Raw genomic sequence first — 25,666 nt, forward strand, 5'->3', positions numbered from 1 at the left:
ATACCCAAACCACTTTCAGAGGATTAACTCCCTCACAATGAAACCCTCAGGACCACTCCAGAAAGTTCTGGAGTTTCCCAGAATGTTCTGTTCCCAACAAGGAAGGTATCTGCCTGAAAATACACTGCAAAAATGGAAATGATCTTGACAAACATCGCTATATATATACTGAATTGAATTAATGATTTTTAATCCCTCTTAATTTTAATTGTTTTATAATCTTTTTATCACTTTGTAAACCACTTAGAGTCAATTCAACAATGAGATGAACAGCATATAAATTTATTAATAAATACTGTACATGCACTTATCATGTACATACCCACGTACACAAGTGTGCAACCTGCACAGGTTTATTAGAGAAGAGGAAATCTCCAGGATTGGTTTTGACTAGATTTAATAATATGTTAATAATATAGGGAAGCTGAGCAGTGCACGGAACTTCTTTTCTGTATTTATATTTTCTACTTCTGGTTTTGTGGAACCATGTTTAATTCTATTTATCATCCTTTTGAATAAATGTGATAAATGCTAAATTGACCTGTGATTTGGCATTTTATTTAAATTAGTGATTATTTTTACATTTTGTAACTCTTAAATTCTATATTTTAAAGTCATTATTTATTCTGCTTGTCTATTGCTTATTCTTTTCAGGAAGCTGCCACCTTGGGGAAGAAAGTCATGGTCTTAGACTATGTTGTGCCAACACCATTGGGTACTACATGGGGTATGTTTCATGCTTGCATGGACTTTATTATTGGCACTTATTACTTAATTTGCTGACATTCCTGATTCTGTTCTAAATGGTTCAATAAAATTTACTATGTCTAATGAGTTCACAGTTGTATCTTTGAAAAATTCATTGGTCAGCATATTTCAATTTTCTTTCAAGCCCATTTCTATAATTATAATTACATAAAAAAGCAGTTACTCATATAGCTATTTTCTTGTTATTTAAAAACATTTTCTGCAAATATGGAAAATATTATTTTTTCTGATGTATTAAATCTGCTTGGATAGGCACTTTGTATGTGGATAGATTTGATATGCTTTGACTTTCTCCTAAAATATGGCTTCCTGATTATGCATCATGTCACATATTTATATGCTAAATGGGTTGAACATTTTACAATACGTATTACTCTTGCTATTATTACATAAACTTTATATGTGTACATAACTATAAGTCTCTCTCCTGGTGATTACATGGACAAGGCAATATTTGGGGAGGGATTGTGTTTTGCTGTTGCATTTTTCTTGCAAGAAAGTGTCTGGCCAAATATTACCAGTGAGCTTTGTCCCTAATAAAGCAGTACTAGAATCCAGTCTCTTTGGGTCCAGCTCAGTGTCTTTAACTGCTAGAGCAAATAAGCTCTACATATAAGTAGTATTAATTATAGTTTGGTATAAAGTATTGTAAAAAAGAAATTCTTGCTTGCTTACAATAGAAAGACTTGATCAGAAGTGAGTTTAGGTGAATTTTTATTATTCTATCATGTTTTAGCCATACATTGTGTTTTCATTCATGCTTAAATGCTAGAATTAATTATACCACTCTGCTATTACTTTTTTCCATGGTTCCTGCCCTTTTGAATAAATTTCCCCAAAAGATTGTATTGCCTAGCCCTCCTGGTACCTAAGATAACCACTAATTTCCATTCCCCTATAAGTACATTAAAAGTTGTTTTTAAATATTGTATTGGAAAAATATTACTAACAACTTACTCAGGCAACATTTTAGTATCATCATAGAACTCATACCTGTTGACCTCCTGATGTCAACAAAAGTCCATTAAGGGTTATCAGACAACAGCATAGCTATTTCAGCTTTGATCAAATAAACCAACTTTATATTCCTTCCTTTTACCTTTAACAATCTTGATCTTTAGTCCCTTTAAATAATGTCCTAGAATTTGAATTTTTTTTCTTTGCCCCTTTTTACAAAATTCTTCAAAGCTTTAACAGACTCTTGTAAATCAAATATAAGAAAATTATCCATGTGACTCTTGGTTTGTTATTTGTATATTCCTTTTAATTATTAAGAAATCAGTTTCCTTTCTTGTATATTTCTTTTGTATGTCCAATGTAAGATCTTTTTCCATATCATTCTTGTAGCTCTATCTATAGGAGCAGAAACCCTTAAAATTAACTGAGTCTGTTCAAAAGTATCCTTTAACATGTTCAGTATTAAAATATTTTGCTTCATGTAATTGTAAGTCGAGTTTAAGTATTCTCTTTTAATTATGATTTTTGGTTCTCTCTACTTCTCTCTAATATCCTTTTTTTAAAAAAAATATCCAATTGTTTAAAAAATAATAATTCAAACAAAAGCATTTTCTCATGGTTATAACTAATTTCAAATCCTTATTGAAACTTATCTGGACTCTTAGGCTGCTTGTAATTTTCTAAAATCAACCCTTTAACCACTCTTATTTTTCATTAAAATTGTTTTTAAATGTTCAAACTTGTATTTAAAATGTCTTTTGCTAAGTATTGAAGGAAATTCACCCCACGTTTAAAACTACTTTCTGTCAGAATACTATGTAGAGGATTTTTTAGTAGCAGGTAGTCAGTGTATTACATGGCAATGTGAGGGAAAATAAATTGTCCTAAATTGTCACATAACATGATGATTCAGCCCAACTTATTTTTCATTTCATCCAGCAGAGATATTAGATTAATATTGTTATCATGTTAAAAGGCAGCTAGAATACATAAGTTTGGCTTTGTATTTCGATAACATTTCTTAAATATTGGTAATATTAAACAAAACAATTAAAATTGCACCTTCCATTTCAGGGCTTGGTGGTACTTGTGTAAACGTTGGTTGCATTCCCAAAAAGTTGATGCATCAAGCAGCTTTATTAGGTCAGGCACTTGAAGATTCAAGAAAGTTTGGATGGGAGTATGATCAGCAAGGTTTGTAAATTTATTTATCTGGCAATATATAAGAACTCATAGTGATGCTAGGCTGTAAAATTTTGAAATTAATGTATAAGTAGATTTTTCCCTTCATTGAATATTCTCAAACTTGGCAATCTGGTCTGAATAGACTTGTTCTGTACTTTGCCTTTTAAAGAACAATGAATATTCTTTATCATTCATATTTAAGTATGTATGTATGCTGTGTTTCCCCGAAAGTAAGACCTACCCCAAACATAAGACCTAGTTTGATTTTTAGGGGTAGGCCTAATATAAACCCTACCCCCAAAATAAGCCCTAGTTTTGGGACAAGGCGCATGCCTAAAAATAAAGCTTTGGGGAGGGTGGGGCTACCCACGAGCCCTGTACCTACTTACCAGGCCTGTGAATCAACACCTGCCTCTCCCATCCTCCGGCCTGCATTTCGCAGTCAGAGGCCTTTCCAGAGCTGAGAGCTGAGTTATGGATTCAATCCATAGCTCGGTTCTCGACTGTAGAGGCCTTCCGGAAAGGCCTCTGACTGCAAAATTCAGGCCAGAGCTCCATTCTCAGCTGCAGAATGAAGCTGCTCCTTCGGCCGCAAAAGAAGTGGGTCAGATGGGTGGGGCTGTTGTTGCTGCCGCCACGAGGTGAGCGGAAAAGACCCCCCCCCCCAAAATAAGACCCGGTTCCTCTTTAGGTAGCAAAAAAAGATAAGACCAGGTCTTATTTTGGGGAAAACACAGTATGCATGTGTATTTTTTTTTCCATTCAATTGTATCCATTTATGAAAGACTGGATTAGTCCCTGAAGTTTTCTTTGCCATGAATACAGGTGGTCCTCGACTTAGGACCACAATTCAACCCAGAACTGCAACATAAATTATGTTGGTTGTTAAGAGGATCAGCAAATGACTGCCCGATTTTACACCCTTTTTTGCAATGATCACTAAGCCACCATAATGGTCATAAAGAGATCACTGCAGTCATGAAGCAAACACTGCCATTGTTAAGCAAATGCCTGCAGTGGGACACTTTTTGTTGGAAATCAGAAGTAAATGCTGGTTTCTGGCAAAAAAAAATCATAAATTGTGGTCATATCATGTGGGATGCTGCAAATGGCTGTAAATATGGGCTGGTTGCTGGGAGCCCAAAATGCGATCATGTGATTACAGGAGTGGGTCCAGCCATTGTATCTTTACATCTGGATTATAAGGTCCCAATAAGTGACTGGTCATATATAGAGGACTAGTGTGTGTGAGAGACGGACAGATAGATAAATAGTTGTTTATGTATTCGGTATGATTGATTTCTTCTTTCTAAAGCATTTGGATTTTAAATATTTTCCAGATAAATATTGCATGTACTTGTACAAGCGCGCTATAAATTAGATCTGAATTAATCTGTTTGCATGCTGTTTTATCTGTGACACTTGTATCTTTTTTCAGTTAAACACAATTGGGAAACCATGGTTGAAGGTATTCAAAATTACATAGGGTCTTTGAATTGGGGATATCGGGTGGCTTTACGTGAGAAGAATGTGACATACCTCAATGCATATGGAGAATTTATTGGATCACATAAGATCAAGGTACTTGCAGAAATTTACATAAGTTTTAATCTTCCAAAATTGGTTGTATATACAGGATGTACCAGAAGTCAGGCCCCATAAATAATTTATTACATATATTACATTAAATGTTTGGACTGGTTGCCATCTGCTTCTAAACATACTGTACTCCTTTGAAAAACAAAAAATCATGAAACATTGAAATTGGCGTATGGGGTCTGGCTTTTGGTACAATCTTTAATAGTAGAGTGAAAAGTCAGTTAAATGGGTCAAAGTGAATATGGGTCAGGAAAACTTGAAATTTGTTCACCTTGCTTGCAGTTGCACACTACGTTATCTTAACTTTGAAACCACTCAAAAGACATTAAATCTTTTAGTAACAAATAGAGACACGAGCATGTTATAATCAGTTTTGGAGGTACTTGTATAGAGTAGGTACAAAGTTTTAACTGGAGCTTTGCTAAAAGAAAAAAGTTCTAAGATTTTTATATCTTCTGTTTATATTAATTCATTTGCAAATTGATATTACATTCTGCAACTTTCCTTGCTGATTTTATCATGTGCATTTGAATGAGATGTTTTTCCGACTACTGTATTAAATTGAAGTTGCATTTGATTATGAAGATTATTGAATTGAAGATCAGTTTTTAAAAATGCAAGTATCTGATTATGTTGCTGTGCTTTGCATGTTAATGTTACATTTTTTTTAAATTACTTGAAAGAAGTTACTGTAGTAAAACTACATATACGAGTAATGTAAAGTAGTGAGAATTCAAAGAGGCTTTCTAGGTACTTGAAAGTAACAAAATCAGCCTTTTTTTTTTCAAGAGTAACAAAAATAGGTATGCTGCCTGTCTCCTGCCTACAGAAAACTTGGTTAAGAAAGCGACTTTTTACTATAAAATATAAATATTTTTAAATCCCTGTCAGAAAGAGTTGAAACAGTATTTAATTCTCAATGAAGGATTTACATCCATAGCATAGCAGCATCAATAATATACTTATTTAGTTGTTGGCTAGAGGCTTCTTCCTAAGAATTTGTGCCTATTTGTGCCTTCAGCTTGGTGCCATGCTGGCGTCCTGCCATCAAAGGACTAGGGGAGAGGGATGGGGGTAACAAATGGGCAATAAACCTGTATGCATTTTTGTGTGGAAATTCGGGAGGAGGGATGACAGTTGAAGAAAAGCAGATCAACGTGGAACTGGTTAGTGCCAAGGCATCTTAAAGGCCGTTTGCCCTGAGTGAGGAAAGTAGCTAGCACAAATACCTCAACATTTCGAAAACATCACGTTTCCTGGTAGCATCACATTGGCTGGGCTTGGACTGGTCATGGGGGGATGGACAGGACTGAAGGAAGAGATCAGACTGGGGCAGGTCTGACAGTATGTTCCTATACTTGAATACCTGCCTGCAAATCTCATAAAAAATAAAGCAACAACAGTTTTTACTGTGTCATCAACATAAGATTGATTGATTATGTGCCATCAAGTCACTATAAACTCCCAGCAGCCACATACCGTAGATTGCCAGTCTGTCCTTAATCTGCTCTTTCAGGTTTTCCAACTGTGCATTCATTGCCATAGGAACTGAGTTCAACCATCTTGCTGCTCCTTGTCCCCTTCTCTTTCCTTCACCTTTCCCAGCATTAAAGCTTTCTCTGAGAGCTAGGTCTTCGCATTATGATCCAAAGTAGGATAGTTTGTATGTAAGGCAACGTTGAATCAGTGTAGATTAAAATAGCCATATGTCATCCTGAGCTCATTGTTTTAAGTCAGAACGATAGAAAATGATCAATCGAAACACAGAATATAGTAACCTTTGAATGTTTCATGCCCCATAAAAGTTTTAAGAGTAGGACATAATAAATATATACTGCTAGAAATAGCTTTTGGAAAATATTTCATGTCTAGAAGGATAGTAGATGTGATGCCGCGATTCATTTTACTAGGCAATCAACAGAAAAGGACAAGAAACTTTCTACACAGCAGAAACATTTGTTCTTGCTACTGGAGAAAGGCCGCGATATTTGGGCATCCCCGGAGATAAAGAATATTGTATCACGAGGTTAGTTGAAATGAAATCATTACTTTTTTGGTTTGTTGGAAAGAATGTTTAATTTTTTAATAATTTACACTAATATCGCTTCTTTCCAGTGATGACCTCTTCTCCCTCCCCTATTGCCCTGGAAGGACCTTAGTTGTGGGAGCCTCTTATGTAGCTTTGGAATGTGCAGGATTTCTTGCTAGCCTTGGTTTGGATGTCACCGTTATGGTACGCTCAATCCTTCTTCGTGGCTTTGATCAAGAAATGGCAGACAAAGCAGGTGCTTACATGGAAACACATGGAGTAAAATTCATCAGAAAGTTTGTTCCTATTGAGGCAAGTATTCTTCAGTGTAAGATTTTTTTTCTTTCCAGGATTGGGTGATACGGCAGATAAGCATAAACAATGATTTGATTTGGAATGGCTAATATACAAATCACAATAAAGGCTATAGCAATACAGTTTGCTGTAAGTTTTTTGTTCGTTCTTCTTCCATGCAGGTTATAAAGCTGGAGGATGGTATGCCTGGAAAACTCAAAGTAATCGCAAAATCCACTGAAGGATCACAAGTGATTGAAGGAGAATATAACACCGTAAGACACTTTTGCATTTTTGTGCATATGGTTGGTAAATCTTAGAATAGAGTTTAGCAATAGCTGCCATTGCAGTTTTTGCAAAAAAATCATTGAACATTTGTTATTGGATTGCTCCCTTTGATTTAATTGCTAATTTCTGTCCATTAATAATGTTAAAGAAATCAATTAAGAAAAGATGCTAACACTTTTGAATTTGTTTTATAGCAAAATCTATTGTGCTTTTAAACAAAACTGCTTCTGAATATGCAAAAGAGTTCTTATATAGGACTGCCACACTACATATCAATCATGGTTCATTTTATTTAGGTTTTGATAGCTGTTGGCCGTGATGCTTGCACCAGGACCATTGGCTTGGATAAAATTGGTGTGAAAATGAATGAAAAGTAAGTATTTGAACTGTTTTATTCCTGACAACCTACTCATGATATGTTTCAAATTCTATTTAAAAAACCAAAGAGAATATCGTCCACATGTTTACTTAGAAGTCCTGAATTATAAGGTTACTACTGAATCTTAAGCATTGTGATCTTAGTTTTAGGTTAGTTCAGATTATGACTGAATGCGTGCAGTTTTTATTGCCAGTAATGAAAATGCACAACTGTTTTCAATTTTGAGATTTTCCATATTTTTTATTTTGCTGATTTTAGATAAGTATTATGAATAAAGTGGAAGATCCCACTTCCTTGAGTTAATTTTTAATTTGTTATAGACAAACTCTGAAATTATTTACTTTGGGAACATTTTATTATTTGCTTGAGGAACATATTAAGCATAAATCTTTAGACAAATTGTGTGTGTCAGAGAGAGAGAGAGAGAGAGAGAGAGAGAGAGAGAGAGAGAAGTGCAATTATGTAATCGAGCTGTGATTTTCAGTTGTTATCTTTTCCTTTCATAACAAGTAATGGGAAAATACCTGTGAATGATGAAGAACAAACCAATGTACCCTATGTCTATGCAATTGGGGACATTTTGGAAGGAAAGCTGGAACTTACACCAGTTGCCATACAGGCAGGCAAGCTATTAGCTCGCAGACTTTTTGGAGGAAGTTCTGCAAAGGTAAATGTATATTCTTAGTGATAGTAGTGAAAGACTTTTAAGTTTGGACAAAAAGCTTGCAATCTTATATTCAGGAACTTGAAATTTCTATGAGCTATTGCACTAAATTTTAGTATAAAGCTTAACAATTTTGGTGGAAAGTACAACTAATCTGTCTACTGATTCTGAACTTAGTTCAAATGCAGTACAGCAGTAGCCACTGTTTTTCAAAATGTAACTAACAAAATTTTATTTATTGGAATAAAATCTAACACAGGTCGTACATAGTACTATATAAATTCTTATGGGAATAGAAGTGGAAGTCTAGATAAGTTACTACAGTTACTACAGTAATAACGTTCAGAATTCAAATTAAATTGTACTATGATGCCAGGCCACCATGGTTAAATTGTACTATGATGCCAGGCCACCATGCCAGGCCACAAAAAGCAAAACATTGAAATCTCTCAACTTAAGATTTACAATAATTAAAAATACTAGCAATGATTGTAATATTTTGTTTTAGAAATCATCTATATTTTTAAAGTAAAATAGCAAAATTTGGCAACATTCATATGTAACACAGTATTTATTATATCATTTTTTTCAAAAAATTACATAAGAAACTTCTGCCTGAACTAGCATCACTGCTAAAAAAGGAAAAAAATAAGCCTGGGCCATAATATCACAACTTTTTCTCTTCCATAAAGTTTAAACATGCATATCCGTTACCTAATATTTCTAAAAGGACTAAAAATTAAATTGCTTTTTTTTACTATAGGGTAAATCACTATCCATACATTTGGTCTTGAAATATTTAAAGTAGAATGCAATTTTTGGCTTCTTTGCTGTTGCTGTTACATGTTTTGAGTCCTATTGTATGCTTCTACTTTTAGTGTGATTATGTCAATGTGCCAACTACAGTGTTTACACCTTTGGAATATGGTTGTTGTGGCTTACCAGAAGAAAAAGCTATTGAACTATTTGGTGAAGAAAATATAGAGGTACACTTGAAATTTTTTATTTGAAAACCCATTACGTAAAAAAATAGGAATAACATACCACCAGCTATGTAATCCATAGTATGATCTGTTGTAATGTATGTTGTTGTAATGTAATGTGATATAAACTCTACCATTGATGGGAGTCCTCGACTTATGACCACAATTCAGACCAAAATTTCTGTTGTTAAGCAAGACAATTCATAAATGAGTTTTGCCCATTTTATGACTATTTTGCTTGACATTTGTCAAGTTAATACCTGCAGTTAAATTAGTAATATGGTTGTTAAGTGAATCTGGCTTTCCCATTGACTTTACATGTCAGAAGGTTGCAAAAGGTGATCACATGAACTTGGAACATTGTAACTGTCACAAATACATACCATTGCTAAGTATCTGAATTTTGATCATGTGACTTTGGGGATGCTACAACAGTCATAAGAGAAAAATAATCATAAGTGATTTTTTTCCAGTACTCATGTAACTTTGAACTATTATGAAAGAATGATTGTAAATCAAGGATGACCTATATATTATAACAGACCATCCAGTTTTACACAAGCTAATTATTTTAATCTGCATTGCATAAGCTAACTATTTAAATCTGTTTCACATACTGTGTATTTTCAATCACCAATCAAAATGATTTTAATATACAACACAAATAAGTTTTCAAAATGAAGCAATACAACAATAAGCCCATTGTTACCAGGCAAATTAAAAAAAAACCAGTCAATTATGACTGTTAGCCATATGATTGGTACTCCAGTTAGTAGTTACAAAATTAGTTGGGATTTTTCCCACTTTGCCTAAACAAATTCTGCATTCCATGTCCTTTTGATTCAGTGCTCCTTCAGCAAAGTGTTTTGAGCCAATAATTTCCATTTTGATTGCTTCTTGAATCAACAAAATCCAGTAATGGAATTCACAAGGGAATTTTTTTCCCTAGATATATATAACTCATTATTAGTGTCTGCAAAAGGTTATCCATACCAACTAACACTTCAGTTATCATCTTGAAACCCTGATGATCCATGGTTTATTTCTGCAGCCCACTGCAGGATTTCCCTTCCTCGCACGTAGGCGAGCTGCCTGCTCTCTTTTGCCAGGCAGCTCTTTTGCTGTATCTACTTAATGACCACAAATGGGACAGACAGGATTGCAATTACTGAGTGAAGCAGTTACATGGGCATCTTGCTTAACAACCACTTCATTCAACCACAAAAATTCCAGTCCCAATTGTGGTTGTCATTGAGGACTACCTATATTGGATCCCAGTGTCATTCAGCAAGAAAGTATATATGAAAATTGAAAAGAACCAATCTAGAAATAAGTAGAAATTTCTGGCAGTTAGAACAATTAACCGGTGGGATAGTTTGTCTTCAGAAGTTGTTGGTGCTCCATCACTTAAGGTTTTTAAGAAGAAATTGGACTCACTTGAGCAGGGGGTTGGACTACAACACCTCCGAGGTTCTTTCCAATTCTATTATTCTGTTAAAGGTGTGATGAGAGAAATAAGGCAGGTATTGAAGACCATGTCAGGAAGACATTGTAATCAACTGAAAAACCAAAGTATCCAAAATAGTGTGTGTGGGGGGGGGTCAGAATGGGACCACCCTAATAATCTTTTTTGGTAAAACAAGGCAAAAGAATTCTTGCTTTCACTTCATAGTTTAGACTTCTGCCGTGTCGACCTCTAACTTTAGTCAGCAAATGCCCATGATGTCAAATACAATAGATGCATAGATTAAATATATATATATAACAGCTGAAATTTGTTTTTCTTCAGGTATATCACACTTACTTCTGGCCACTTGAATGGGCAATACCAAATAGAGACAACAATACCTGTTATGCAAAAATAATCTGCAATAAGCTTAGCAATGTATGTATTTTGCTCTAAAATAATTTTTTATGTTCATATCTTCAGAAATAATGTTAGGTGTATATGAATTGCTCTACTGATATTTACAATAATCCTAAAATATTTGCTGTAGGTTGGATACAAAATCCTTCCTTAATCAGAAGGGTTCTTTCAAAGGCCTGGGATCTAGTAGAAATGATTGTTAAATTAATTTTTGCTGCCTCCCATTATTCTGAAGCAGTTTTTCCATTGGGGAAAGGGATCATCAAGTAGAATGTGATAATGATAATTTCAATGTTTATTTTATTAGTAGTATCACATGTAGAATTTCATTCTTTTTCTAATTCCTGATCCAAAAAACCATCTAATTGCTTTGAAATACCATTATATATAAAGCTGTTAAAATACATACCTATATAGGCTTCCCAACACATTGGCTTATTAACTTTATTAAAGCCACTAAGAAGACTAGATATCAAAATAATCCATTTGATCATAGAAGTTGATGTAGAAGTTGAATTAAATAAACTCACAAAACATGCTTTCAACTTGAATAACTTTATACGGCACATATAAATATGTATATTTTATATGCATTATGTATGCAGATACATAATTTCACAGGTCTTGCAGCTGATTTTTAAAAAGTGCATAAATTATATTCCCATATTCTGTTTTTCCATGCATTCTCACAAATCTGGATTAAAGTTTCATTTTGTCACCTAGTTTTGGGTTATTGTAGGGGTTTTTATTTGTGTGTTTTACATACTCTAAATTTAACGTAGTGATGATATAATTTTGTTTTGTTTTCCTAATTTACCAGGCAATCCAAATTTTCTTTGACTATACTTCTATTACCTTAGAATTGATCCTACATGTACCAATTTTTTTAAGGAAGCAGATTAAAAGTTAAAAGTTTCTATTATTTTCAGCAAGATTAAGTGCTAGCATATGGAATTTCATCATCATTCTTAGTAGAAAGGGAGAAAAAAATGAAGTAATTGACCTCTATTCTTGTCTCTTCCTCTACTCATACCGCCTAATTACAGAACCGTGTAATAGGATTACATGTACTTGGACCGAATGCTGGGGAAATAACCCAAGGTTTTGGGGCAGCAATGAAATGTGGTATCACAAAAGAATTACTTGATGAAACAATTGGTATACATCCAACTAGTGCAGAGGTAATAATTATAATGTTTTTTTAAAATATTGCTTAAAAGATGTTGCATATTCACCCTGTTATTTTCTAAAACAATAGTAATCATTTCAGGTTGAGTTACTTTTTGTTTAGGTGTCAGCTTTGCCAGGTAAACCAGATAGAAATCACAATCAGATGAGTTAATTGCACTTCATTGTGTAGCTGTATTGACAGTATCTTGCAAATCTGAAAGTACAATTCCCCATCCCCCCATCTCCTCTACAGCTCCTTTATACGAGGGCAATTCGGAAATAAACCTCCATTTGGTTATCAATGACAGACACTCGCAGATACAGAACTTTTATTATACACATTAGAAAACTACAACATTACATTACTTTTTGACATAATTGTCATTCAAATTGAGGCACTTGTCATAACATCTTACAAAGTTTGAAATTCCTTAGTAGTCACTCGGCGCCAACTCTCGGCTATTGGGGGGCGGGAGTGATCAAAAACATCTCAACAGAACTGCTTCAAAAGTTCTTGGGTGTGTCTAGCAGTGTGCGAGCAAGCATTATTGTGAACCAACACCGCACCGGAAGTCAGCATGCCCCGACGCTTGTTATGGACGTCTCGTCTGAGTTTTCGTAACGTTTCACAGTAGACTTCTGAATTGATGGTTGAACCATACTCCATGAACTTCACTAGAAATACTCTTTTGGCATCTTCACATTCGGCGGGATTTTCTATGGCACCACTTTCGGTGTGTTGTTGGTTCACGATAATGCTCGCCCGCACAGTGCTTGTTCTTTTATAAAGAACAGACAATATTTGATCAGATATTGTTGACCTCTGATGAAAAACTGATTAAGAAACTATATAACTTTTTATTAAATTTGAAAATGGAGGATATAATCGAAAGCATTTTATATGCTTTGTTGTTAGGATTTTAATCTAGTTTTGCTATTTCATTCTCTTACAGGTATTCACTACAATGGGAATTACCAAATCTTCAGGAAAAGATATCACTCAGAGTGGTTGCTGAGGTTAAACCCTGCTGTTTAAACTATTTTCTGATGGGCCACTAACCTATTGGAAGTTTCATAATGCATACCAAATACACGGGTAAATACGTAATATGTAATTGTAGTATTTTAATACTAGAGGTGATGCATTTTTGAACTTCTATAAAAGATGGTGGTCTTTGCCAGAAATAGTAAAACAGCAGGGTGAACATTAATCCTGACATGATTAGAATGGCACGCAAGTGCATTTTTGAAGTTATGGCTCTGAACCTCATCTGGAGGCGAGTCATGACTGATGATTTCTATGCAAGTTGGGAAAACCTATTCGTCCAGTCAAACAAGTAGAAAAATTTCTTCCAGAGAAACTTCTGAATTGCACAGGTGGAATTTTTTAGTTTCAGTGGTTTTGTATGAACACTCAGGCACAGTTGAATGTATGGTTGATAAATTTTGCTAGCATGCCCTGTTAACTTCGTTGAGATACTAGTGCATTTTGTTAATTGTTAATATGAATGCTGAGGTTTGTTTGCATTTTTTATAAATATTCCAGTTCATTTATTAGAATCTGTTGAAGCATTGCATTCCCCTGGGCATTAAAGTTCCAATGACATGAAATGTGATATGTGATTTTTTTTAAATGAAATCCTTATAATTCTAGTCATCAGAAAAAACAGTGCTAACACATGAAATTATCTTTACTAGTTTTGGGGAACAGTTACTATTTTGGCATTCTCTTTAAAAAAATCTTCCATCCTCCACATATATTCTAAAATATTCCCAAATAAAATTGAAACCATCTGTTTATGTTTTCTGTTTGTGCAGTAAACAAATAATTTCAGCCATACAATGAATGTATTTGGTTAGGTTGCTAGTTTATAAGTACATTGCCTCAACTTTGTCATAGCAGTGACAATTAGGTTTTGTGCTTTGTGAAATTCCTATTACAGTAAATAGTTTTAATCTGTGGAGATCTCCTTGGCAATCCTCTACTTGGGATACTTTGAGGAGGAGTTAGGCCTTTGGTGTCCAAATATATATGTTTTAAATGCTTCAATTCAAAAATTGTATTGCATAGAGAGTTTTAAACTATGATGCATCATGGCGAGAAGTCCAATAAATAAGCAATGTTATGTGTGTAAACTGTTGTATTCATTAAAAAAATGCAGCTTTTACTAAAATAAGTATGCATTTGTATTCTTCAAAACTAAAAACATGGTTTCCAGGAGACATGTAGATGACTTTTTTTACCATGGGGTATAAAATGGGATTTTCTGTTCTGCCTGAGGGGTGCAGGGATCTGGGCAATGATAGTTATAGGAAATGACTTCACCTTCATGTTGAGCAGGAAAAGTAAGAAGTTTTAAATTATTTGCATTTGAGACTGCAAATATTAATCTTGCAGAGATTTAAAACACCAATTTTGTCTCTTAAATCCCAGATGAAAAAAATCAGCCCAGGACTCAGGGGTGTCTCCATTACTGTATTTACAATAAGTGTCACATTCAAGTACCAATACTGTTACTTAACAACCACAATATAGAAAAGACCAAAACCTTCAACCCTTCTCTAGCTTAAAATGGGTGTTAGGAGTTCCTGGTTGCCTTCCCTACTCTCACCCCCATTGAATCATAACTATTGTACATTCTCAAAGAGATTCCCAGGAATATGCTAATATTTCAGATAGCTGTCCACTTCTTTCTTGAGATATTCCATTCAAATTTTCTTATTAATTGTTATGATGCTTATGGGCAGGTATAATACTTTACCTCACCCCCATGTTCCACATTCCATAGGGAATGAAGGCTCTCTGCCTCACCCAAATTCCCCATGCCTGCTTCTGCCTGTTTTTCTCCGATTTGTCTTACTTTCTCATATCTAGTTCAAGCTCTCTAACCACTGGATAAAAACAATCTTTCATCAATAGCTGATTAGAACAACTTCAAATTGTAAAACAAATTGTTGAATGTTCTACAATTGGATTATTTGGAACCAAGTTTACAATTTTGAAATTAGTTTCAGAGCTGGGTATATTTGAAAGGGGTTAGGAGAGATGAACTATCTGACCTGTTTCTAATGTGGTAACCCTACTTGAAAAATCATTTCCCCCACATTCTACAGATGTATTCTAAATATGTTGGTTCAATTCATATTTTAAAGGGGCATCATGATAGAGATTGTGAGAAGTTTGGGAAAGTAATGGGAGGAATGTTAGACTTCACCAGGAGAAGGAAGGAGTTTGTTAGTATCTGACAGTTCAGACAGGCTATAAAAGCCTCCATCAAGACTACTGTAGATAACAAAATATCTGAAAATATTCTGTGTTAATGAATGCACTAATAATGAAGGCTGGAAGTCTTTGTGGCAGTTCCCAAGAATTTGTACTTGCATTAAAAAGTATTTGTAAGTTCTGTAATTTTGACTTTGTTGATCAGGTTTAAGGTTTGAAGTTAGTCTAATTATTCAAATATGTATATTGAATATAATGAATGGCCAGTAGTAAGGGTAGTTAAAAATGTAAACATTTCTGAGCCATACATAGCTTATGCAGTTAAAGATATCCATGACAGGAAACATAATTGGAATGTGCACCCAGAGGCATAATGGATTTTAGGTCCTTCAGAACAAGTTCAAACAATTTAAATGATTCATTTTAAAATAGGAGAGGTGGTTATTTCTTAAATGCTAATTAGTGGATTAGTAATTCATTAAAAGTAGAATGTCATGCTACTTGCTTGATTTCTACAACCAATAATTAAAGCTGAGATATACAAGTGCATGTTAATATATACTTGAGCGAAACTGCAAGAACAAGGTTGCTTACGTCAGACAGATTTTTAGTTAGAGGTATAGTGTGGAAGGACATAAAGGACAGCCTGTGTTCCTTCCTCCACTCACTTCTTGGCCCTCCTCCATGAGAACGACCCAGCTATAAATCAAATTGCAGCATTGGACAAGAGGTGAGAAGGAGAAGCAGAAATAATGGCTGTCTAGGAGCTCTGCAACCATGGCCCTCACAACAAATGGGCTGAATAAACAACTAAAGCCCAGGAGTCAAAACTAAAACTAAACCTTCATGAGAAAAGGCAACAGGATGGGACAACTTGAAAGGGTGTGTGTGTTTATTTCCTTCCCTCACAATGGTGTGAGGTAAAAGTTCAAGCCATTTTAAAAACTCAAGAAGCCTAGCAAGGAACAAACAGAAAACACACAGACCTATTTCTTTCACAGAAATAGAAAATAGAGATTTAAAAGATAGATTGAACTCTGTAGAAAACATTGTACAACTATTTAGAGCAGGGGTTCCCAACGGGGTGCGACCAGGGGGTGCAAAAACTTGGCTTTTCAAAATTATAGTGTATATGCATAATTCGTTGTCGTTATTTCAAACTTTTGTAAGGGGTGCGAGAATATATCAAGCATTCTAGGGGTGCAGGGTATAGAAAAGGTTGGGAGCCACTGATATAGAGTAACAATAAAGATATACAGCAATTTTTCATTCAAGTTGTGTACAATTCTCAAAGACCATCTGGACAAGTTCCTAAAGTTTACTTGGCATGATTTTTCAGAAGTAGTTTTCATTGTCTCCTTCCTAGGGCTGAGGGAAAGTGACTGGCCCAATGCCACCCAGATGGCTTTCATGCCTTAAGAGAGACTAGGTTTCTAACTGATGCCTTAACCACAGTTTTTAAGAAAATAGAAATATAAGTCATCAATAAATATATTGAGATATAAAATAGATGTGAAGATATTGTGAAATTGGACTTTAAAGAGTAGTATAGATAAAAATCTTATAGAAATTATATATATAATAGAAAAAAGTTGTATTAAGATTCATTTCTACACTAGTTGACAACGTTTATAACTTAAGATTTGTTTCCAATGCTTTGTGTGCATTGAATCTGAGTCAATCTAATTATTGCAGGTTCAAAAAAAACCTCAACATGTTAGCAATCAATTTAGTTTTAAGGGCAAAAAATTGTGCAAGTAAATGTTAGAGCAGTGATTGAAGCCTCAAGTTGCTCAAACATTTCAAATCTACATTTTTTTCTACACAGGAATCCTAACATGGCTTCTGTGGAAAAATTCAAAATATTTCTTTTTAAATTTCAAATGAACGGAATTATGTGATGGAGGTTGGTGGTTTAAAAATGCAATAAATAAAATTCCAAATATTTTTATTGCCAGGAAGTACTGCAAGAAGGTATTCAGAAGAACTTATGATAAATGAAATTGCTGTTCAAATATAAAGAAAACATTACAAAATAATAACTGTAACTGCTGTATGTCAAATCCAAGTCTTATTTATAGCAAGATTTATGTTCAAATTTTTGCACTTCTCCTACCCAAAGCTATCTAATGCTCTGACTCAATGTTTTTCCACTTCAGCAATTTTAAGACACATGGACTTCAGTTCCCAGAATTCCCAAGCCAGCATGATTGAAAAACACTGGTCTGAACTATCCTCTTGGGGGGGGGGAGGCTTGGTTTTCATTTATCCCTTATTTGGTTTTTCAGTAATGGACAGTCTTGCTACATAGTTTTCTCTGACCATGTGAGAGCTAAGCCTACTGGCTAATGGGACAATCAGGATTGGGGGGAAAAGCATTTCCCTCTATCCTCATCAAACACTAATTATTTATTTTTCAAGGGACTGTGCAATTTAATTAGAACAGATCTTACACCTACCTTCTGACCTGGAACTACCGATTTCAATGTCTAAAATGCTGGTCTACAACACTGGCTAAAATCCAACTCATGCACAATTCACAATGGCACACCTCTACTTGAATCAAGAGAAACAGATCTATGAGTCATCACATGCTGGTAGCATCCAAGTCCTTAACCTCATGTAGAAGGTTCATCTAGCTGGCAAGAGAACATCTGGAACCTGCAATTTGAACTTCCTTCAAATTGGCATGAACCTGAGCCTAATAGTTGTACTGGCATACTTTTCCCATGTTATTGTCTGAAACAAAAACATAGCTAATAATTGTGGCACCATATCCATTCATTATACTATTATAAGAATATTAAATAAATTGTAGAATGTAAAATTGTAGAAGCTGCTTGCAGCATATAGACTGCCTGCTTCCTCAATCCTTTTAAGGCATACAAATTATGTCATTTTATTGTATTTTTATTATACTGTAGAGCCTGTGGAGAACGGTGGGTAAAGTCTAACAAATAAAGAATATATGCGTTTCCCCAGAAAGACACCAGAACGTGTATCACATAGAAACAAATATTGTAGTCCTGCAGCGAAGCAACTCAATGCTTCTAAGGGAAGATACTTAATTTATTCCAGTTGAAGGCGATTTAAAATTGTTTTAATTCAGCGGCACGAGATGATAGGGCGACGGTCGTGCAATCAAGGGGTGGAGTTGTTACTATGCCGGTGCCTCGATCAAGTGCAACAGGGACGGGGCTCTAATCCACAGGCATCTGACGGATCATAAAGTTCACCCGATGAAGGGAAGAGAACGCCGGTGCTAAGGCTCAGTATAAAAAAGGTTTTGCTCTCTCCAGTCCGAACGTCCTGCTCCTTCGCAGATCGGCCAAATTTTCACAGACAGGGCAGTCTGAAGACTGTTTCCGGCCTGAGCAGGGGGTTGGACTAGATGACCTCTAAGGTCCCTTCCAACTTTATTATTATTATTATTATTATTATTATTATTATTATTATTATTATTATTATTATTATTATTATTATTTATTTATTATTATTATTATTATTATTATTATTTATTTATTATTATTATTATTATTATTATTATTATTATTATTATTATTATTATTATTATTATTATTAAGACGAGCTTCAACTCGTCCTTTCTTAAGGCTACTTTCAGCAGAACTACTTAAAAAGTCTCCAGAAGCTTCAGAATTTGGTCTTGCCAAGAAAGCTTCCACGTTGGTGGCAAACATTCCGTTAAATCAGCAATCGCAGACTTCCATTTTCCAAATAATTCATTCTTCTGTAGCGGCAAAGCCAAGTAAAAATGTCAACCACGGGGGGCTTCTTTGGCAGCGATGTTTATCTATTTATTTATTTATCTATCGAATTTTTATGCCGCCCATCTCCCCTGATAAGGTGATTCTGTTGGGACTGCAGTTCTGAAGGAGATGTCCCCACCTCCGCTTCTCCTTGCGTGGAATAGCTCCCATGAAAGCGTCGCTAAAGCGGGCGAGCGCAGCTCTCCTCTCGCTCGAACGTCGAGTTCTATTGGCTCCGCCCCCCGCCCCATTCCCCCGCTTGCTGGGAACTTTTTAATAGAAGGCGGCGCGCTTGCGAATTACCCTCGCGTTCCAACTTGGAAGGGTGGGCGGTTGTCCATTCTCTCGCCCTCCTCCTGATGAAGGTCTCTGGCAGCCTGTTTGAGCCGCCCCTGGAGAGTTTCCTTGACATACTGCGTGGATCTCTCCTCCGCCCCACCGGGAATCCGAAGTTTCTCCCAGCGCCAACTCCAGCACCTTTCTTCTCCTCCCCATTGGCCATTTTATCCCGTTGCTTTGAGGGACATAAACAGAGCCCTCTCCCCCCACGCCCTTCTCTTATTTCTTTTGAAATCTCGTTGTTTTAAGCTGAAGCAAGCACTTCTGGTAATTGGAAGAAAGCGAGTTGATGGGTGGGTGGGGGGAAATGAGCCTAGGAGCCCTTCTATTTTTTGTTGAGGGGTAAATCCTCTTGGTACAGCTAATAGGAAACTGTTCACAGTGCAGTGTATGTGTCAGGACTAAGTTTCGGGAGAAAACAAATTATCGATAATAATTGTATATATCTATACAATATATACAATTGTATATATACTGCTCACAAAAATAAAGGGAACGCAAACCCCTTCAGTTCCATGGTAAAATGTTCCCTTTATTTTTGTGAGCAGTATATATATCTATATCTATATAGACTTATAGAGATATAAGACTTCTCCATTGGCTCTTGTGAACCAAATATTTCATATTTTTCGCCACAATAACAACCTTGTGGTAGGCTGTGGTAGGCTGCTGGAGGGTAAATAACCCAAAGTCATCCAGTGTAGTTGAAGGTGGAATAGAATCTGGATCTCTCAATTCCTAGTCCAACACTTTAATCACTGTACTACACTTTTACTTTCTTCCAACTTTTATTCATTCCGCTTGTATAGAGCTGACCCCAACTTGATAGCACATAATCAGTGCAATACAGATTCAGTGGTTGGCAATAATAATAAGTTTTTAATATTATTTCCTGGCTACAGTCCCTTATCTCTGTGAATTTGGAACCTAGGAAGATAAACTTACTACCATACTTTCTTGTCCACCTAGTTATATTGGGTCAGTATTGCCTCTGCCATAATCATATTTCTTCTTTCACTTCACCTATATTTTCTATATTAAGAATTAAAATTGATGCATTTGTGCTATTTCCCATGATTGTTTGATGGGGTTTTAATGTTGTAGTATTTTCAATATAGTCTGGCAAATTATTTTGATTTCTTTTGCTTGTACTCAGTGCCCAGTTGATCAATTCTTCTGACTAATCTTGGGTATCTAACGACTTTTGGCATTTTCTAAGTTAAATGCTTTAAATATTGTATAGAATTATTTTTCAATTAGAAAACCTTTTTCAAGATCTAAGATACCTGTTTTGAGATTAGTTGATGAAAAAAATTAGGGTACTGAATATTTTGCATTTGATCAGATTCTTATAACACTCTCTCATTAGCTGGACAGAATTAGCCTGAGTTGAACTCTGGTTTTCATCAAACTCTTATTAAAATAAATGTGTGGCACTTCTATTTTATTAGGGAAATTTATGTTTTGTTTTTAATTTCAGGTAAATGCTTCAGTAGTTAATGACTGCAATCTTGCATACCAGAAATCTGCTTAAGCCAAGATTCCTTCTGGCTGATCATCAGGCTTGAGAATGGATGTTAATCAAACAATTGTCAGTGCTATTAAAAAGCCGAAGAAAAGGGGTGTCAAAAATAAAAAGAAAAGGTGAATTTGAAGTTATAATTTTTACATGAAAACATGTTTACATCTTGGTTTTGTTTTTTCCTCTTGGGTTTATCTTCTTAGTGTTTTATGTTTGAATAGTTCATAGATAGGAATGCTTAGTTACAGTATTGGCTTTTTCTTTTTCTAAAAAGTCTGTCAGTAAATTATTTTTCTTGCAATATCCAACCAGAGGTAAGGCAGCTAGCTGCTGTTTTAATTTAGATTCCTGCATTGGACAGAAGCATGGGTTCAAAGGCCCAAATGATTCCTTCCAACTATGTAATTTTATAATGTGGAAATATCTTTCACTGACCATAAATGAGTGAAAGCTGATTCTCAATATTCATCAATAAATTTATTTTTAGGAAATGCTCAGAAATATTTCATTTCTCATTGTTTTGTATTCCAAGGATTATGCCCTAAAACAACTCTAACATATTTTAGGTTAAAAATGTGTCCCCACTGGCTCTGTAAATTCAAATTAGGTGTCTTGACCTGGAAAAATCACTTTACAGGTAATTCTCGATTTACAACCATTTGTTTAATTATCATTCAAAGTTACAACAGCACTGAAAACAGTCCTTGCACTTATAATCATTGCAGAATCCCCACAGTTATGTGCGCAAAATTCAGGTGCTTGTCAACCACCATGTATTTATGATGGTTACAGTGTCCTGAGATCATGTGATCACCATTTCTGATCTTCCCAGCCAGTTTTTGACAAGCAATGATAATGGGGAGAGCCAGATGCATTTAACAACTGCAATGATTCACTTAACAACTGTGGCAAAAAAAGTAGTAAAATCAGGCACAACTCATTTAACAACCATTTTGGTTAGCAAGGGAACTCCTTGCCCCAACTGTGGTCATAAATAAAGAACTATCTGTATTACTATTTTCCTGACACTCCAAGACTCTGAAGACTTTGGAATTGAAAACTGAAGTTTCTCAGTAAAGAAGAAATTCATACCCATCCATATATTTATGTTTTCATGATTATAGACTAGTTACTGATAATTTGAAGATTGTAATCCTCACAATTTGTTTGATATTGAAATTGCAACAAGCTTCAGTACAATCAATACACCAAACCTAAGAAATGAACAACAGTAAATGCAACAAAAGTTAAGACCACAAAACAAATAAGGTACTATATGAATATAACACTGCAATATCCCCAAATAAACCCTTTTCTTTGAGACAATCCTTCCATCTGCAACCTACATCCTCATAATGGTACCACGGACAGAAACTTGGCCAGAGAATCAGGCTTTGAATTTTATCCAAAATATATTTAACATAAAACTGAGTGTCTCTGTCAGTGAAGATCTCTTGGATATGGGAGGAACTAGTCCAGGGGTAGGCAACCTTGGCTCTTTTATGACTCGTGGACTTCAACTCCCAGAATTCCTGAGCCAGCATAGCTGGCTCAGGAATTCTGGAACTTTGAGTCCACGAGTCATAAAAGAGCCAAGGTTGCCTACCCCTGAACTAGTCCAAATAAAAGAATTGTGATTATTACATATTGCATACAGGAACAAATGTGAGTACCATTGTTATCAAGAATAGCTCTGCATAGATTACCTAGGACTGCAGTATTAAATTAGATGCAATTTACTTATCCATGTCTACTTAAAACTCAGTTATATTGAATTTAATTGGGTTTACTATTAAATATGTCTCAGAAACACTACAGGCTTTCCTTTCTCTGTTGGCTTCAATCATATAGGAAGTCAAGACTTCAGGTTAAGACTCATAATTTGTCTTTTTAATGGTGTGTCTAAGAGTTTAAAGGAAAGTTTGGAAGGGTAGGACAAAGAAATGGGTGGTTTCAAAACAAAAACTAAATTTAATTTATGGTAAATTTAAATGCAATTATATATTCCCTATGTAATTAATAACTTTCCTTTCTGCTGTAATAATTATTATTTGGACTAATTTTTGAGGAATTATAAAATGGAACTTTTCAAAAGCCTCTCTAAATTCCATTAGGAGAATCCAGCCTTTCCAAATTTGAAAATCTTGAATAAAGGCCTTGAATTTTATTTTTGCTCTCAGTTCCTCTTACTGTATCAATCCTGCTCCCTGGAACAATGTCATGACCAAAGGCTGCTGATTTATTCGAAAAATTGCCATTGTGGTACATTTTGTGTGCTATCATAGTAATGGGAGGTATTGTAATTTCATTTTTAAAATATTCTACTTAGCTGACCAAAAATGAGGATAATAACAATTCTTTATTTAATTCAAATCTTTATTTTTTTGTGAAGATTAACTTTTCAAGATGAAACCCATCCTGAAGAGGACTTAATTTTAAAAGAGTCAAAACATTTGTAAGTATATATACTGTGGAATCTACCTGAAATACCAAATAATTTTATGGATGATGATGATGTTATCCATTCAGTCATGTCCAACTCTTGGCGATTCTATGGGTCGGGTTTCTCCACATCTTCTCGAACAAGTGATCTTGTACTACTTTTGAGTTTTAGGATAAGAAAAACATGTAGCTTTTCTTTTGAGCTTTAATATTATGTATGCTACGATTCTAAGTTGATGGGTTTTCCCCTTTTAAGTTTTTTGAAGATGAGGATAATTAGATATGTTTCAGATACATTTTTCTTCATATACAATTTTATTTTATGTATATGTTTTCAATATATTTTTGAAAACTGTTACAGTGTGTTCTAACATTTAGTTTTTTTTCCTCTATTTCAGAGTCACAGCAAAGACCACTAGTTACCTTACCTTTGGCTTATTTTTTATTAAAAGCTTACCTTATCACAGTCTAGATATTGTAGGAGGTAAGAGAAAAATAAATGTTATTTATTTAAATAAAAAGTCTGGACAAATTGTTCAAATTTAAAGAGTTGTTTGTGTATATGTGAGCATTAGAGAGAGCAAGACCTAATGTTAGCAAGGATGAGTGAAACAAAGTTTACACCCATAGGTGTAAAGTAGGCCAATCTCAACCCCTAGTGTACTATATCCTACCACGAGAATGGTCAAAAACCATGTGCACCATATGTAAGTGCCTAGGAAGAAAGAGAATAGGAAATGATCTCAGTTAAGCAATCTCCTAGTCAAAAAGCAGCCAGAGTGATAAGCAAATAGTGGACACAGAGTAAATTCTTAACCCTTTATCTTTATCTCACTGTCCATTTATTGTTTGGAAAACATGAGGTGTTGAGGAGTCAGTGGCCTTGACTGACATCTGTAACAGAAACACTGTTGCCTTCACTTAGTCTTTGCTTTTGAAAACATGGAGGAATTCCACAGAAGTTTTGAATTAACTAAGAGGCCATATTAATTGATTTCTTTTTGTTCATGTAGATCACCACTCCCAATTTGCTTTTCAGAATAGGAGGAACCATCAAAAAGCATCAGGAAGTTGCACTAAAGACTGAAGCATGTTTATGGAGATTCTCAGTCATCCAGGTCATGGTTGTCCCAAAGGTGTTCTTTCCAAAAGCAACTGGACTTTCTTTGTTTTTTCTTGAAGACTCAAATGAAGACTTTTCCTTGAAGACTCAAGAAGTGGCCACAATGACTCTCAGAGAGTAGTGAACATCCTTCAGAGTGCTAATGATCAGATAACTAGCATTGATGATGTGTAGTGGGGTGCCCCAGGGCTCTGTTCTGGGCCCAGTGCTTTTCAACATCTTCATCAACGATTTGGACGAGGGGATAGATGGGGAAATCATAAAATTTGCAGACGATACCAAGCTGGCAGGAAGGCAGAAAACAGGCTTAGGATACAGGAGGATCTGGACAGACTTGAACACTGGGTGCTATCTAACAAAATGAAATTCAATGGTAAAAAAAGTAAGGTTCTACATTTACACAAGAAAAACCAAATGTACAGGTATAGTATAGGGGGTACCTTGCTCAATAGTAGTAACTGTGAGAGGGACCTTGGAGTCCTAGTGGACAATCACTTAAATATGAGCCAGCAGTGTGCTGCAGCTGCCAAAAAGGTCAACAAAGTGCTAGGCTGCATTAACAGGGATAGAATCAAGATCACGTGAAGTATTAATACCACTTTACAATGCCTTGGTAAGGCCACACTTGGAATACTGCATCCAGTTTTGGTCACCACGATGTAAAAAAGATGTTGAGACTCTAGAAAGAGTACAGAGAAGAGCAACAAAGATGATTAGGGGCCTGGAGGCTAAAGCATATAAGGAAAGGCTGCTGGAATTGGGTATGTCTAGTTTAATGAAGAGAAGGACGAGGGGGGATATGATAGCAGTGTTCCAATATCTCAGGGGCTGCCACAAAGAAGAGGGAGTCAAGCTATTTTCCAAGGCTCCTGAAGGCAGGACAAGAAGCAACGGATGGAAACTAATCAAGGAGAGAAGCAACCTAGAACTAAGGAGAAACTTCCTGACAGTTAGAACAATTAACCAGTGGAACAACCTGCCTCCAGAAGTGGTGAATGCTCCAACACTGGAAGTTTTTAAGAAGAGACTGGACAGCCATTTGTCCGAAATGGTATAGGGTTTCCTGC

At 35.3% G+C, this 25,666-nt stretch overlaps 1 protein-coding gene across 1 annotated transcript in view; it reads left to right on the forward strand.

The window, feature by feature from the left end:
• TXNRD3 (thioredoxin reductase 3) overlaps positions 1–14,359 on the forward strand; it is a 34,861-nt gene extending 20,502 nt beyond the window's left edge. Inside the window, exons 5-16 of the mRNA XM_015823564.1 lie at positions 655–727; positions 2,800–2,919; positions 4,349–4,491; positions 6,420–6,535; positions 6,625–6,850; positions 7,015–7,107; positions 7,417–7,493; positions 8,010–8,166; positions 9,042–9,149; positions 10,936–11,031; positions 12,060–12,194; positions 13,137–14,359. Of these exons, the coding sequence (XP_015679050.1) occupies positions 655–727; positions 2,800–2,919; positions 4,349–4,491; positions 6,420–6,535; positions 6,625–6,850; positions 7,015–7,107; positions 7,417–7,493; positions 8,010–8,166; positions 9,042–9,149; positions 10,936–11,031; positions 12,060–12,194; positions 13,137–13,199 (1,407 nt within the window). The 3' untranslated portion in view covers positions 13,200–14,359. The remainder of the gene's footprint in view (positions 1–654; positions 728–2,799; positions 2,920–4,348; positions 4,492–6,419; positions 6,536–6,624; positions 6,851–7,014; positions 7,108–7,416; positions 7,494–8,009; positions 8,167–9,041; positions 9,150–10,935; positions 11,032–12,059; positions 12,195–13,136) is intronic.
• The last annotated feature ends 11,307 nt before the right edge of the window (positions 14,360–25,666 follow it).

The sequence above is a fragment of the Protobothrops mucrosquamatus genome, unplaced genomic scaffold (genome assembly GCF_001527695.2).
Source record: "Protobothrops mucrosquamatus isolate PMUCROS unplaced genomic scaffold, P.Mucros_1.0 scaffold1913, whole genome shotgun sequence".
Classification (NCBI taxonomy): domain Eukaryota; kingdom Metazoa; phylum Chordata; class Lepidosauria; order Squamata; family Viperidae; genus Protobothrops; species Protobothrops mucrosquamatus.